Source organism: Gekko japonicus, unplaced genomic scaffold (assembly GCF_001447785.1).
Source record: "Gekko japonicus isolate JY-2015 unplaced genomic scaffold, Gekko_japonicus_V1.1 scaffold27, whole genome shotgun sequence".
Taxonomy (NCBI): Eukaryota; Metazoa; Chordata; class Lepidosauria; order Squamata; family Gekkonidae; genus Gekko; species Gekko japonicus.
Genome location: NW_015172002.1, coordinates 370,690 through 385,401, shown reverse-complemented (window position 1 = coordinate 385,401; position 14,712 = coordinate 370,690). Strand labels below are relative to the sequence as shown.

The 14,712-nt window shown below is 44.2% G+C and overlaps 1 protein-coding gene across 1 annotated transcript in view; it reads right to left on the bottom strand.

The window, feature by feature from the left end:
- Window positions 1-14,712, bottom strand: part of STARD9 (StAR related lipid transfer domain containing 9) — a 165,620-nt gene that overhangs the window by 108,887 nt on the left and 42,021 nt on the right. Inside the window, 3 exon segments of the mRNA XM_015420039.1 lie at window positions 9,558-9,670; window positions 13,422-13,483; window positions 13,581-13,613. Coding sequence (XP_015275525.1) covers window positions 9,558-9,670; window positions 13,422-13,483; window positions 13,581-13,613 — 208 coding nt within the window.

Here is a 14,712-nt window from a genome sequence, read left to right as displayed (position 1 = left end):
TTTTTTAACTTGATGGTCTGTCTCTACGTGAAAGGATCCACCTCTGCCTTCCAAATCTTTCGCTGATCTGTTGGAAGGCGTCCCTCTGTTAACATGTTTCTCTTCCTGCCATATGTGTGGCCTTTAAGGACAGCACATGCTACTCTGCCCATTGCATCACTTGCATTGCTTCCCGGTGTAGCCGTTGGGATTGCATGTCTCCCTATCTGTTAATATAGACTTTCGTCATCATGTTATCCATTTGAATCAGAACATGACTGCCTACCAGTTGCGTCTGCAGGCAAGCCAGGGTCAACTTTATGGTCCCAAGTTCCAGGGTGTTTCCGGCTTCGACCAGGTGTCTTGACCATGTGTCCCATGGGGTTCACTTAGAAGTATCCCTTCTGTGAACAGAGTTGGAACTAGCCACTACTGTAACTCTGTCCACACAGACTGTGGTAACTCTACCTTCTTGACTATCTTGTAGTCTATTTCCTTCTGGTAGTGAATAAAGAATAAAGGAATAAAGAAATACATATGAACTGTATGCCACGGTAGTAGATCTTGGCACGACACCATCATGCCCAGGAGACATACTAAAGTCATCACCTCGTGTCTAAATGTTCAGGACCTGATGAAAGATAAGTGAGAAATTTTACTAACCGCTCCTGGAGCAGAAGAACCCTGTCCTGTCTTGTGTCTATCCACACTCCCAAGTGTGTAATTACTTGAGTTGGCTCCAGGGTCCTCTTCTCCCTGTTAATAGCACAACCATGTCCCTGTAGTAAGGTAAAGGTAAAGGTTCCCTTGCTCAAAAGCCAGCCAAACCGACTCTAGGGTTGCGGTGCTCATCTCAGTTTCAAAGCCGAAGAGCCAGCGCTGTCCGAAGATGTTTCCGTGGTCCTGTGGCCAGCATGACTAAACACTAAATAAAGTCCAAGTGTAGGCTCGCCTGGTGACTGGACTCTGCCTGGATCAAAATGTCTTCCAAGTAAGGAAAACAGGACCACTCCTCTCAGACTTAGGAAGGCCACTAGTGTCCCCAGGACCTTGGAGAATATCTGATGCAAGAACTTGAGTCCAGAGGGCGAGGCACAATATTGGAAATGTTTGCTGTGATATGTGAACCTCAGAAATTTCCTGTGATTATCCCTTGTCAGGATGTGCGGATAGGCTTCCGCCAGGTCTATGGAGACCATGAAGTCCCCTGCATGTATGGAGGGAAAAAATAAATAAATGGACCTCAACATTTCCATCTTGAACTTTTGTGATTGCACATGTTTGTTGAGCCACTTCAAGTCCGAGATGCCCCTAGTGTTCCCATTCTTCTTGGTGATTGTAAAGGGATGGACTAAATTCCTAGCGAACTCTCTGTCTCGGCACCATCTCTATCACTCCAGTGTCCAACAGATGTTAGATTGCCTGTAACATCATCTTGTGTTTTTCCTGGTGATCTTTCCCATGAGATATCCAAGAAACGTTGCTTGGAACTCTTTTGAACTCTAGTGCGTAGCCATGAGCCAGCGTCTCCAGGAACCACTTGTCCGACACAGCCTGGTGCCACTGCCCAGAGAAAGCTATCCTCTTGCGCCTATATCTTCCATTTGTTGTTTATCATCACGACTGAGGTCTCAAAAAGACTGTGGTCTCCTTCTAGAATTCATATCCTTCTTCTTTGACGGTAGCACCCATGACTTGCCTTTGCCTTTCACCAAGTAACATTCCAGGCCTGCTCTTAAAAGGTTAACTCCCTTGAGAGATACCACTGCCACCTTGGTCCTTGTTGCTGGATCTGCATTCCGGTGTCCCAGCCACGTATTTCTCCTGGCCGTTGTACGACATGCCATAGCCCTCGCTGTGAGTTGTATGGCATCCAAAGAGGCTTCTGTCGCAAATGCTGTGGCTAGAGCTATCTGTTTTAGCTCATCTTTAAGGCTCTTTGGTATGTCACTGTCTACAGAAGTTAGCTCTGAGACCCACAGGTAGGCCACTTGAGCAAACAGGGATCCCATAGCTGATACTCTAAGGGAGATGGCAAGCGCCTCAAAAAAAAACTCTACGCAGTGCCTTTGCAACTCCCTTGTCTTTTTTGGGAGTCCATCAGCATCCACGGGAAACAGAGAAGTAGACACTTATAAGTTAATTGAATCATCCACCATAGGAAGTTTGAACTTCTTTGTGGCTCCTGGAATAAGAAAGCAGAGTTTATTAAACACTGGGTTTCCCAGACTTTGGATAGGCTGGGTGTTCCCATACTGCCGTAATGATATTATATAATGCCACAGGAAGCGGCACACTTGGGAATGGCTTTGTCAGAGCCTACAGGAAAGAACCCAGGAACCTCCTTGTCTTCCTGTATCTTTGGAGAGTATGTAAACTCTAGTGCCCTCATGACCTTAGCCCATATTCTATTATAGAGATTAGGAGCAAGAGTCTAGATTGAATGACAGGCACCCTTTTCTTTCTCCTGCTCTAATAGTTCACCTTTTTTCTGGCACTATGCTTGGGAGGCCTGTATTTCTAGGAGGAGGGCTGCCCTCTATACTGGGGCTCCTGTCTCTTTTAGCAGAGAGGACAGTAGCCTAGGAAGAAGCTGCCTGTTGCCCTAGACCAGTGAATTCTTTCTCATTTCCTCTCTAAACCAGGAGAGAAATTTGACTGGGCTTCCTCTCCTGAGGGCTCAGTATTTTGGGAGGCTATATTGGTAATCTGTGAAGGGTTAAGACTCTCTGTGCCTTGGGAGCTAGATGTTCCCGCCTTCTCAGCCATTTTAGGGGAACCTGAAAGTGAAAGTAGCCACCATCACTCTCCTAACAGAGCCCCAAAATGGAGCCTTGCCCCACCCACATCAGAAGAATCAGGTGGGGAAGAAGTAGGCTGTCTATTGTTGCTCCCTTTCCAAAAGGCCCAGCAATAAGGACTGTAAAATGTCCCTGCTAGAGACCTGACCCATGAACAAGAAGCAATTAGTCCTTTTAAAGAACCTCCCATCCAGATCCAGAGAAAGGAGTAAAGGGCAGGGAAAAGAAAACTGGAGGAGGGGGGTTAGTCTTCTCCCCAGGCTTTTCACTGAATGTCTGTCCCCAAAACCACTGCATGCCGCGGCGGCTGGATTGGGGGGGGGAGAGCAGTTTACCGCCGCCTTCCAAGGCGTTCCTCTCGGCGCCGCAACCACCTGGGGGGCCTCCCAGGACTGCCAGCGCCGGATCCATTGTAATTCGAGGCCTGCAGCTCTTGAATGTTTTAGGGCTGGAAGGTAAGTACCTTCTCCCATTGCCCTTTAGGTCTCCGCTTCTTCTTCTGACCTTCTGGTGTCTTCTGGGATCTTTGTGCTCTTCAGAGCACAGCCAGCATGTTCTGCTCAGAAGGCAGGGCCGGTAAGACTGGGGATCAGAGGATAAGCCCCTTCCCTCTGGGATCAAAGTTTGCCCGCCTTGCCTATGGAAGGGGGAGGTGCTTTCCCAGGAGTAAGGAGTCAAGGACTGCCCCACTCCTGGACCACCGGAGAATTGTATGGTTTTACCTTTTAATGTTTTCAATTGAGTGTTATTTTTTGTAGAAAGTGGGGTATAAATATTATATAAGCACTTTAAAGTGCTTTGAACAGTCAACTATTATTGAGAAAAACAACACCCCAGGAAAAAGGGTATTTAAACTGTGTATTTTATTTCATAAAAAGTTTTTTTTTAAGATAAGGTTCACAATCCACAGCATAACATATGCTGCTGTATACTCGGACAGATCCTTACACCAGGAGGCTTCTCCATTTAGTTCAGTGGAGGGAGCATCCCCATGGGAACATCCCTTCTGTAGATACACAAGGTATGTTTATGGTGATGATAATGTGCAGACAAGGGATCTTGATATATGCAGCTGAGTTCCTGTAAGGTATCACAGGGCCTAGGCTAAGTGCCAAATTGATGGTGAGATATGCATTAAGAGATCACTCATTTTTCTCTTAAGGCCACAAGGAAGGAGGATTTTGAGATCACAACCTTGGCATATGTGTGGAAGGATTGACCTTTCGCCCTATTCTATTGTCCTTATGCAAATATTCCCTCTCCAATATGTTTCCCATGGGGAAAATATACATATAGGCAGAGTGTATTTAAAGGTCATTCCTTTCATTTGGCAGGGGAAATAGTAGCTTGGGGTAGGCAGGCTGCTTTAAGTCTCAAATCAAAGTAACTGGACCTCAGTTACATTTTAAATCCACAAAGTCATTTTGACTCTGAGGCTACAATCCTATACACACTTACTTGGGTGAGTCCCATTGAACTTGGTGGGACTTACCTCATATTGAAAATTCCTTAAAATTCATGTGTCTATTCCAGATAGCAGGATATAGTGTGTTGTTTAAAACTCTCACTAGCCACTGTGAAACTTAATTCAAAATTATATATTTGCACAAATATGAGTCACATTCTTCTGAAAGCATTAATGAAACCAACAAGGGGAAAATTGGACAACTCCTATAATATACCTTTGTAAAGCTTTTAAATATGCAACTGCTGTGTTACATGTTAGCAGGAGAAAATCTATTCAGTCATTTACTCTCACAACAGCATTGAAAGCCAGTCACAAGACACTGTAAAACAAAGACTTCATTTCACTTTTTTAGGCATCCTGCCAAGTCTTTCTAAAATTTGAACTGCAATGCTGTATTGTTAGGAAAAGTAGTCCTTCAGAAAAGTGCTGGAATTTACGGCCCTATCATAAGTCCCAGATAATAAGCAGCAAAAGCCTTATATGGAGTGCCCCATGCAGGATTTCTACAAGTTGGACAAATGCCAGTATTCTTGTTATGCCATTACTCTGATTCTTATTAGAAAGTGGGAGAATAACAGACCACCCACTCTGATGATAAATGCAGTCAGGAAAAACCATTACAATCTCTTGAGGACAGATATTAGTTATCTCATTTGCCAGTGAAAAAGCAATCATACACGCACACTTCCACTGAAAAATAAAATACAGCCTGCAAGGGACACAATAGTGGTTTTTATAAATTAATCCCGTTAACCTCACAAATTGTTTAAGAGAAAAATGTCTGAAGATGTAGAAAAATTTTACTTCTTCAACAGACAATTCATCCATTATCTACTTGTGAACTGAGTATAAATTCAAAACAAGGATTTAATGTCCCTCTTGAAGGAAAAGCTTGGAATGCCACAATAAATATTTCTAGTGGTTTTCTGATGACCAAATTATAATTTATGGATTGATTTACATATTACAGGAAGGAATACCATCAAGGAATACACTTCCACAGTCTGTTTGCTTACTCTTTATTTAAAAGGAATAAACAGGCGGGTTTAGCAGACGTGAGAGTTTAGTAGCAGGATGAAGAAGTCAGGGCACTAGTCTCTCCATATCCCTAAAAGGGTAAGCACATGTTCTACAAACAAATCTATATAAATAGGAAGTTCTATAAAAAGGGGGATAAAAAACAAATAATAAAAACGCAATTATGAAGGTAGAATGCCACCAGGGGGTTGGAGGGTAAACCAGTGTATTGCACGGAGTGTAACATGTATGACTATCTGCCAGCTGGACAGAAGTCATGGGTGCAGGGCTATTTTTGGGCAGGAACACACAAGAACGGAGTTCCGGCTGGCTTCCAAGTTGGCCACGCCCATCAGGGACTCATTAGCATAATAGGCCACACCCAACATCAGAAACTCATTAGGATTGGCTACATTAGGGGTGTGTGGCCTAACATGCAAAGGAGTTCCTGCTACAAAAAAACCCTGGGTTTTGACAACAAACAAGGTAAACAGAATAAGAAGCAAAAGGTGGGTGTGGCTTGATGACCACACTTCTGGTAACATGGGTGTGTGGCCTAATATGCTAATGAGTTTCTGCTGTTGGGTGGGGCCTATTATACTAATGAGTTCCTGCTGGGCTTTTTCTACAAAAAAAGCCCTGTATGGGTGTGTGCTCAGTGCAAGGAGCTCCTGGTTCTCAGGGAATGAGTTCCCACCCTTGAGGCCAAAGTGGCTGACCTGGAGAAACAGAGACAGTCATTTAGGCACACAGATAAGACTCTCGGGGACTTGTTAGATGTGTCACACTCTGAGAATTACAGCTCTGCCACTGTCCAGGAGCATGAGGGTCAAGGGGAAACAGGGCACCATGCTGATGAAAAGGGGACTGTTCCTTCAGAAGGGACCCCTTCTTCAGTTGGTGAACAGGTATCTTTTTGCACCAACAAACCATCCCTGGGCAGGGAGGGAGGGGGTCTTTTGGTAGTTGATGATTCAATCCTTAGGCATGTAGATAGATGGGTTGCAAACCTATGTACTGATCACATGGTGACTTGCCTGCCTGGTGCAAAGGTAGCAGACATTACGCATGGTCTAGATAGGCTGGTAGACAGTGCTGGGGAGGAGCCAGCGGTTGTGGTACAAGTTGGAACCAACCATGTGGGGAAATGTAGTCGTGTGGTCCTGGAGGAAAAATTTAGGCTACTAGACAGGAGACTCAAGGCCAGGACCTCCAAGGTAGCCTTCTCAGAAGTGCTGCAAGTTCCACGCACAGACCCAGCTAAAGCAAAAATTAGGGGACTCAATATGTGGATGGGACGATGGTGTAGGGAGAAAGGGTTTAAGTTTGTTAGGTGCTGGGATGCTTTTTGGAACAAGCAGGACCTGTACAAAAAAAGAGGGATTTCACTTGTCCTGAGAAGGAACCAGACTGCTGGCGATTTAATTAAAAATGTGGCAGAGATTATTTCATTATAAATGAAAGTATAAATGAAATCTTGGGGGAAAGCCAACAGGAGATGAAACATCTCTGGTTCAGGATGGATCATCTCTTAGAGGTAAAGGGGTAACTGTTACTGTTCTGCAGGGATTAGGACTGGCCACTGAAAGTGTGACAAACAATATGGACTGCCTGGCAAGGTCTAGAGGCAACAGGAGGAAGGTTGCAGGCCTAATGTGTCTGGCAAATTATAGATATTTATATACAAATGGTAGAAGTATCCAAGGTAAAATGGGGGGGATGGAATGCTTCGTTTCAGAGGAGAACATAGATACTGTGGGCATTTCAGAAACTTGGTGGGATGAGGATAATCAGTGGGATACAGTGATTCCTGGATATAAACTCTATCAGCAGGATAGGGAGGGAAGGGACAGAGGTGGAGTGGCTCTATAGGTCAGAGGGTATATAGTCCAGTAAGATTGAGAATGTAGGATAAATACACTCACTTACAGAAATGCTATGGGTGAAAATAGTGTGCTCAAAAGGAAGCTTATAGTATGATTTTAAAAGAACAAAAGAATTAAGGAAACCAGCTTGACGAAATAATTGTGTCATAATAGGTGGTTTTAACTACCCACACATTGACTGGGTCAATACGTGTTCCGGTCAGGAGAAAGAGATTGGATTTCTAGGTACTGTCAGTGACTATGCCATGGAGCAAATGGTTATAGAACCTACCAGGGGGGAGGTGATCCTGGACTTGGTCCTAAGTAATGCCTAAGATCTGGTGAGAGATATAAATGTGATAGCACCAGTTGGGAGCAGTGACTATAATGTAAATAGGGAACTGCCCAAAAAGAACAACACAACCACATTTAACTTTAGAAGGGGTAACTTCTCTCAAATGAGGGGGCTTGTGAAAAAGAAACTAAAAAGAAAAGTAAGGAGGGTCAAATCCCTTCAGGAAGGTTGGACACTATTTAAAACAGGAGTGTCGAACTCATTTGTTATGAGGGCCAGATCTGATGTAAATGAGACCTTGTTGGGTCGAGCCATGGGTGTCATAAAATGTAATGCCGTCCCTTTCGGCATTGGAATGGAGCCCCCTCCTTGTTCCAGATCGTGCCAGATAGCAGAAATATAAACCAATTCTGCAAAAGCAGTTGTTGCGCCCTAAGTTTCCTGTTTCCTCCGCTTATACGGCTCAATTTCCCACTATTTGCTGGACGACCACATTTTATCTGCACACACACACACCCAATTTCCCCTGTGTCTGGATCATGAAGATGTGGGGAAAATTGGAGGGAGATGCGGGTCATAATGCGGCCGTGCAGCAAATAGTGGGAAATTGAGCAGTACAAGCGGAGGAAACAGGAGACCGAGGGCGCAACGACTGCTTTTGTGGAATCAGTCATAAACTTTATAAAGGACACAGGTAAACACAATTAAAGATGTTTTAAACTTTAAATAAAACATGCTTAAAACACTAGCACTCTTGCAATACTTTGTCTATTTAACAGTCTCTGATAACTGACACCTCTTGCTCTGAATTATTACATCATAAATGTCTGCTGCAGCAATCTTGAGAATGCTGTTCAGGTGTGTATCTGTAAACTGCAAACCTACTTTTGATTTATTGACATTCATTATAGAAATCTTATGCTCAGTGTTCTGAGCCTAGGACCCAGGGGAAAATATGAAATGGCTGCTCATTGCAACCTTTTGTACATAAGTTGCTTCATGTGCTGGTCAAGAACGTGAGAAGGCATCCTGACACAGTCTGAGGGCCATGTGTTTGTCTACAAAGCTATACTCTTCCCCAGAGAAATAACTACAACTTCCTACAAAGGAAATGTGCTGGGTGAACTTGGTTTGGACACACACTCTCAGCCTAATCCAGCTCACTGACTTGTTGTTATTCCTCCTCTAAAATAGTTCACATTGCTTTCTTACTGAGAAAGACTGGATCATGAGGGCATGAATACAGTGAAAAGGGGGAAGGAACCCAGTTGCACCCAGGAGAGCCCTGGCATAAAGAGTCCAACAAAACACACACACACACACACACACACACACTGTAGCAAGGCACACAAAAGCTCATACCTTGAACAAAACTTTGTTGGTCTTAAAGGTGCTTGGTATTTCTCCCATGTGATTGAAGCAGCCCAGCAAAGCAAGCTCTCCCTCGTTCCCTCCCTCCACTCAGGGAGGAGCCTCAGCCAGTAGAAGCAAAGAAAGACTTCCCTTTGTCTCCTGCAGCCTGGCTAGGAAGCAAGCTCTGGCTGTTCCTTCCCTCCCCCTGAAAGAAAGAGGGGGAGGAGCCTCAGCCAGTTCTTTACCAAACTCTCTCAATCACACAGGAGAGGCCCTCCTATCTATCTCTCCTGTGCATTTGAGAGAGACTAGTAAAGCAAGCTGTGACGTGGCAGCACCAGCAGAACTGGAAAAGGAAGCAGGAAACAGCCAAGTCCATGCGGGCCAGATTGGGGCATCCGAGACCGCATGTTTGACACCTCTGCTGTACAGGATTGCACTTAGTTTCTCCCCTAGAAATCCTGAATATGTTTGGTGATCTGAATAAAACAATATTATTCCAGTTTACCACAGGCATTAAATACATCTTTGGAACCTTACCTGCAACCATGTTCATTTATTTACTTTTCTAGAACATCAGGACTCTGAAAATACCTACCAGAACTAATTACTATTAGAAATCTATATGTAACACATAGAATTTGAGCTCCCAGCTTTCCCTAGAAATTTTTTTAATGAATGGTAAAACAACCAAAGAGAAGCAAAGAAATGTGCAACAAAGAAAGAAGTCCTAAATATACACACAATATTGTCCTGCAGTCTTCTTAAAGATTACTAACCTTGTACATATGGACCTGTCTCAGGATGCTCACGAACACGAAGTGTGTATGGTTTTTTATGTGCTGGTTGTCTCAACAAATCTCGGACTCGCTCATTATAGATTTCTAGAAAACTGGGGGAGGGGAGAAAAATAATTAATGATATAAGGATTGGGGCCAATTCAACATAAATCTTTCAAACAGAGCCTATGTGCAGTGGGGAGGCAAGATTGTGCTTTTGCACTATGCCCTATGAGCACACTTATCCAGGACTGCCAAACATCTACACATGGTCACAGCAGTTACTTAGGGCTTACATAAAATCCAACATGTGAAAATCAAAGCTATATGACTGATATCTAGGGTTCCCAACATCACCTAGAAAAATGCTCAGAGATTTGGGGGGCAGTGCCTGGGGAGAGCAGATGTCACTTCTAAGGAGACATTCTAGGAATTTCTCCTAATCTCTATGGTAACACTCACAGAAACTAGGGGAAATTTCTAGAGTGCCTCTATGGAGGCCACGTTTTCTCCCACTCCTCAGTTTCTCTAGGGCAGGAGACTGAGGCAGGGGAATTCCCTCTCAGGTCTGGGCAACTGGGAAGCCTATTGATAGTCCATTTGTAATCAAGAAACTGAAGACATTATTTGGGCCTATACGCACTGGATTTATGTGCATGGGCCTTATGAACACATTACGCCCCATTTTCGCAAAGGAATTCACTAAAGCTGACCCTTTTTTTGGCAACTACCACTCATACATATATTTAGCACTGGTTAATGGCATGAAAATGTGTATTTGCAGTGTAAGCTTAAGTCTTGTGCAATATTTGTTCAAACATAGTAGCAAGAAAATAGGAAGTTATTAAGTAATCTCCCTCTGAGTGTTAATACTACATTTCCTGCACATAAGCTTACTGCAAAGAAACCTGACAGGCTCCAACTCCTGAGGGCTGAAGTCCAGAGTTGGGAATCAGTTTAGGGAGAAGAGATGGGTTCAGCTGCACCCTGAGCCCTTTCTCTCTGGCCTTGTGCCAATCTTTTGTCTGGGAAGGCATGACTTGACCCTTTTTCCTCAACGATCCCTGGTATGGACTAATAAAGGATTGTCTGGGGCAGACTGACCCTAGACTCCCCCAATACCCTCCCCTGCAGGGGTGGGCCCACAGTGAGTGAAAGGAATCTGGGCCAATGATGTCCCTGCCTGGGCCTTCCCATCTCCTACCCCACCCTCCCATAAGGTTTTAAGATGCTGCTAGGTTGGCATGCAAAGGACCCAGGAGGACCAAGCCATACCTCTTGGTTCAATGAGCACACATGAAGCTGCCTTATACTGAATCAGACCATTGGTCCATCAGGGTCAGTACTGTCAACTCAGACTGGAAGCAGCTCTCCAGGGTCTCAGGCAGAGGTCTTTCACATCACCTACTAGGGTTGCCATCTCCCTGGTCGGGGAAGGGGATCCCCCAATTTTGGGGCCCCAGTCCACTGCCAGCCAGCTGGCCATCAGGGGAAGCCCCACCACTGAACAGCAGTAGCCCGCGGGGACGCTGCTGCGATAACATCACCAGTAGCGACGTCATCACACTGGGGGCATTGCATGACGACACTCTAGCATTCGGGGGAGGAACTTCATGGTTACCATAGAGTTTTTGCCCCAAATGCTAGAGCGTCGCTGTGCGACAGCCCTGGCAAGATGATGTCACTTCTGGTGATGTCATTAAGTCACGCATGCAAAGCATACACAAAAGGAACATCCCGAGGAGAAGCCAGGAGCCCCCTGCTGCAGGAAAGGTAAGACCTGGCCACCCTGTCATCTACTGCCTGGTCCTTTAAACTTAGAGATGTTTGGGATTGAACCAGGGGCCTTCTGCAATCAAAGCACAGTCTCTTCCACTGAGCAACAACCCCTCCCCAAAGCTGGCCTTCTCCTCTGGCCTGTTGCCAGGTGCAGTGTGCTACCTGAGCCCTGCCTCTATTCTGAGGTGTGAGCCAGGCCTGACAGGCTTTGAGACCACTGCTGGCGCATTCCCGGGCATGGCCTCACAGTTGCTTCTTTCTCCACAGATCCTGTTCAGGCTGCCTGACTCAGCAGTGCCTGGGCAAGACTGTCTGCTGCTGCAGTCCCCTCTGGAGCAGCTGAGTTATGGGGGCAGGCTACCACCCCCAGACAAAACCAAGGGTTATATTGCGTGACTAGAGCATCATTAACAAACCAAATCACTAAAGCTATTTCTTAGCTTATTAAATTATTTCTGTGTGCTAAAAACTCTACTCATCACTATGTGATGATGTTATAGCACAATATAAGTTCTATAGCATTGTGTAATGTTGAAATGTTCAATGACAGCTGAACATGGTCCAAATTTTAGAAGATCCAAGTAGATCAGAAAGCACAAACTCGACATAATATTTGTACTAAAAACATGTCTAATTAACAGCATAGTCCTATGTAGAGTCACTCCAATGTAAGCACATTCACTTTAAAACATAAATTAAGGTTAGTTAGGAAAAGACAGAATTTGCAAAGATTTATGCATTGTAATTGGCAGAATTCCCCTTCTGCATCTACATTTGGAAATGGTTTATCAGCTAGGGATATCAATAAAGAATGCTCAGATAAAACATGTTTTTCTTTTCCCCATCTGTTCTAAATTGATAGGCTATTCATCAAGAGCAACGTACTTTTCCTAAAAATAGTTGTACCATGTTCGAATTTTTTCTCTCCAAATCTAAACTCACACTTTGCATTACATGACACATTAGAATACCCTGGTATTAGGACGTAAGTAAGATTTCCTAATGTGGAAACTGCTGGACAGGAGGCCCATGAATAGGAGTATTGTTCTGCAAATTATACACATTCCACATGAATTTCAGAAATCAAAGATCGCAGCAAACACAGCAGCTGTCCTTTTGAGCAACTAGTCTGAAGAAAGTATACTATACAGGTGGAAAAATGGAGCATGTACTCACAATACCCTTGATTTAAAATTACAAGCTAAAGAACTCTTTTTGGCAGCTCTCCATGAAATACATGTAGGTATCGTATCGCAAGACGGATAAGCATGTATGGCTGCGGTCACACGGAACATTAGCCACCCTACAGAGACGGAAGATAGGCGGATTTTCCGGGCACGATCACACCACCACATCCGGGAAACATAGAGCTCCGTGCCGAACCCGAGGCTTCCCGACGAAGATGCGGGGTAAAAACTAGTACCTCCGAGGTACTAGTTTCTGGAAACCGCGGGGCAAGGGCAGGCGCCTGATCGCGTTTCCGGTGGAATCCTGTGGCATCCGGCGCCTGCCCATGTCCCGTTGAGAACAGGTTTTTTTTGTTCAAGTCTCCACAGGATGCGCACAAGCGCCCAACAGCGCATGCGCACAAAGAGGCCCCTCCCACTGCAGCCAGGCTTGCCGCCTCTGGAGGGTCGTTATGGCCACTTTCACGCAGGTGGTTAGAGCGGCTGTGACGAGGGGGCCCACCTCCCCCTCCATTGGCTATGCCTCGGAGCTCTGTTGGGATCCGGAAGCGTCTGTCACCCTCTCTGGTAAGCCCACCACCTGCCTTCAGATGTGCAGATACGATTGCTCAGTCATGCGTAAGCACAAACTTCAGTTTTTTTAAAAAATCCATCCCGTTTGCCACGGAAGTGGCGCCTAGTGATTGCTGGCAGGATGGTCGTGTGAGCGGCACCTCCCCCCTAAACATGAGACCTCGACGGGACGTCTGATCGCGCAACTGCGCGTTATTTTGCCCCGGGACAAACAGCCACGCTTCCCCCCCGCATTTTCCTGCCCGTGTGACCGGGGCCTATGTACAATTTCCAGAATTCAACATTATCACTTCTACATGACAATGAGACAGAGAAACACACCTACCTGACTTCCACTCTACAAGATGCTGGCTGTTTTAAATAGTCATCTTCCCTTGAAAACAGCCCCTATACAAACCAAGCATTTACATTTTTTAATTATTTGGGACAAAATGATCAGATAAATTTAAACAATGCAAAATCTTTAGCTTAATAAAATAAGTACCTCACATATACGTGGAGTTAATCCAACAGATGCCTTGAAATGCAAAGAAAAACATTATAAGATTCCTGTCCACTTGTGCATATTAAAGGTCACTGTAGTATTTACTGAAAATCTGTAGTTGCAACAGCTCTCCCGGTAATGTGTTGCCAACATGGAAAGCTTAACAATGATTATGTTAATTAATCCAATTTGTTTTGGTAAATCACAGTGACTAAAATTCTGATTTTAGTTTAGTACCAGTCAGATTACAAAACTGGTTGGCTTGAAAGAACTCCATAAGAACAAACTCCTCACTATCCAAAACACAAGTCACAAGTCCAATATGGCCTTCAGGACTGGACATTTGTAGTCAAAATAAATCCAGACAGCTAACACTACAGATTACTAGACAGAATTACATGTTTTGCCTACAATAATATCTATACCTATACACATGCAATTTACTCCTTGGATAGAGTTGTGTCTGCGGGAAAGAACTGAAGATTAAGATATAAAAAAATCAAAATACAATAAAGCTTACACAATATCATTTTATCCTCTTTGGAATAGTTGATTTTGGTCAATCCACATCTTGCTACAATCCACTGTGGCATGTTGTTCTAGAGGGCTTTTTGACTCTCAGCAGTGGTTTTACAAGAGAAGCAAGCAGGGTGGTTGTGAGGAAGAAAGATCCTCCTTTGTGAACTCAGTCCTTGTACAGGAGCTTGGATTCAACCCACATTGCATATTTTTACTTAGTATCTGTGTGTGTGTACAGATAAAGTACATAGAAATACTTGATTTTACAACTGCTACTCTGTGTACAACTGCTACTCTCTAAGCAAATATAAATTCCAGAGCTATAACAACCAATTAATATGCAGCAAAAACATGTATTAGAAAACTGGAAATTTGAATGATATCAGTGATTTAAATCAGCCTGTTTGGGAGGCTGATTATTTATTGTCTTCATCAGTCCACTTGTTGAAATGAGCATTTTCATAAATTTCAGCAGAAGGGACGTCAGTATCAGCTGATAAGTAATGTCCAGCCTACATTCCTGGATCCTATAAAAAGGAAACCTCCCCACTAGAAAATGCTGGCTAGTAATAGATGGTAAAGAGAGTTCACTCCAAACTACAGGCAAATTAAT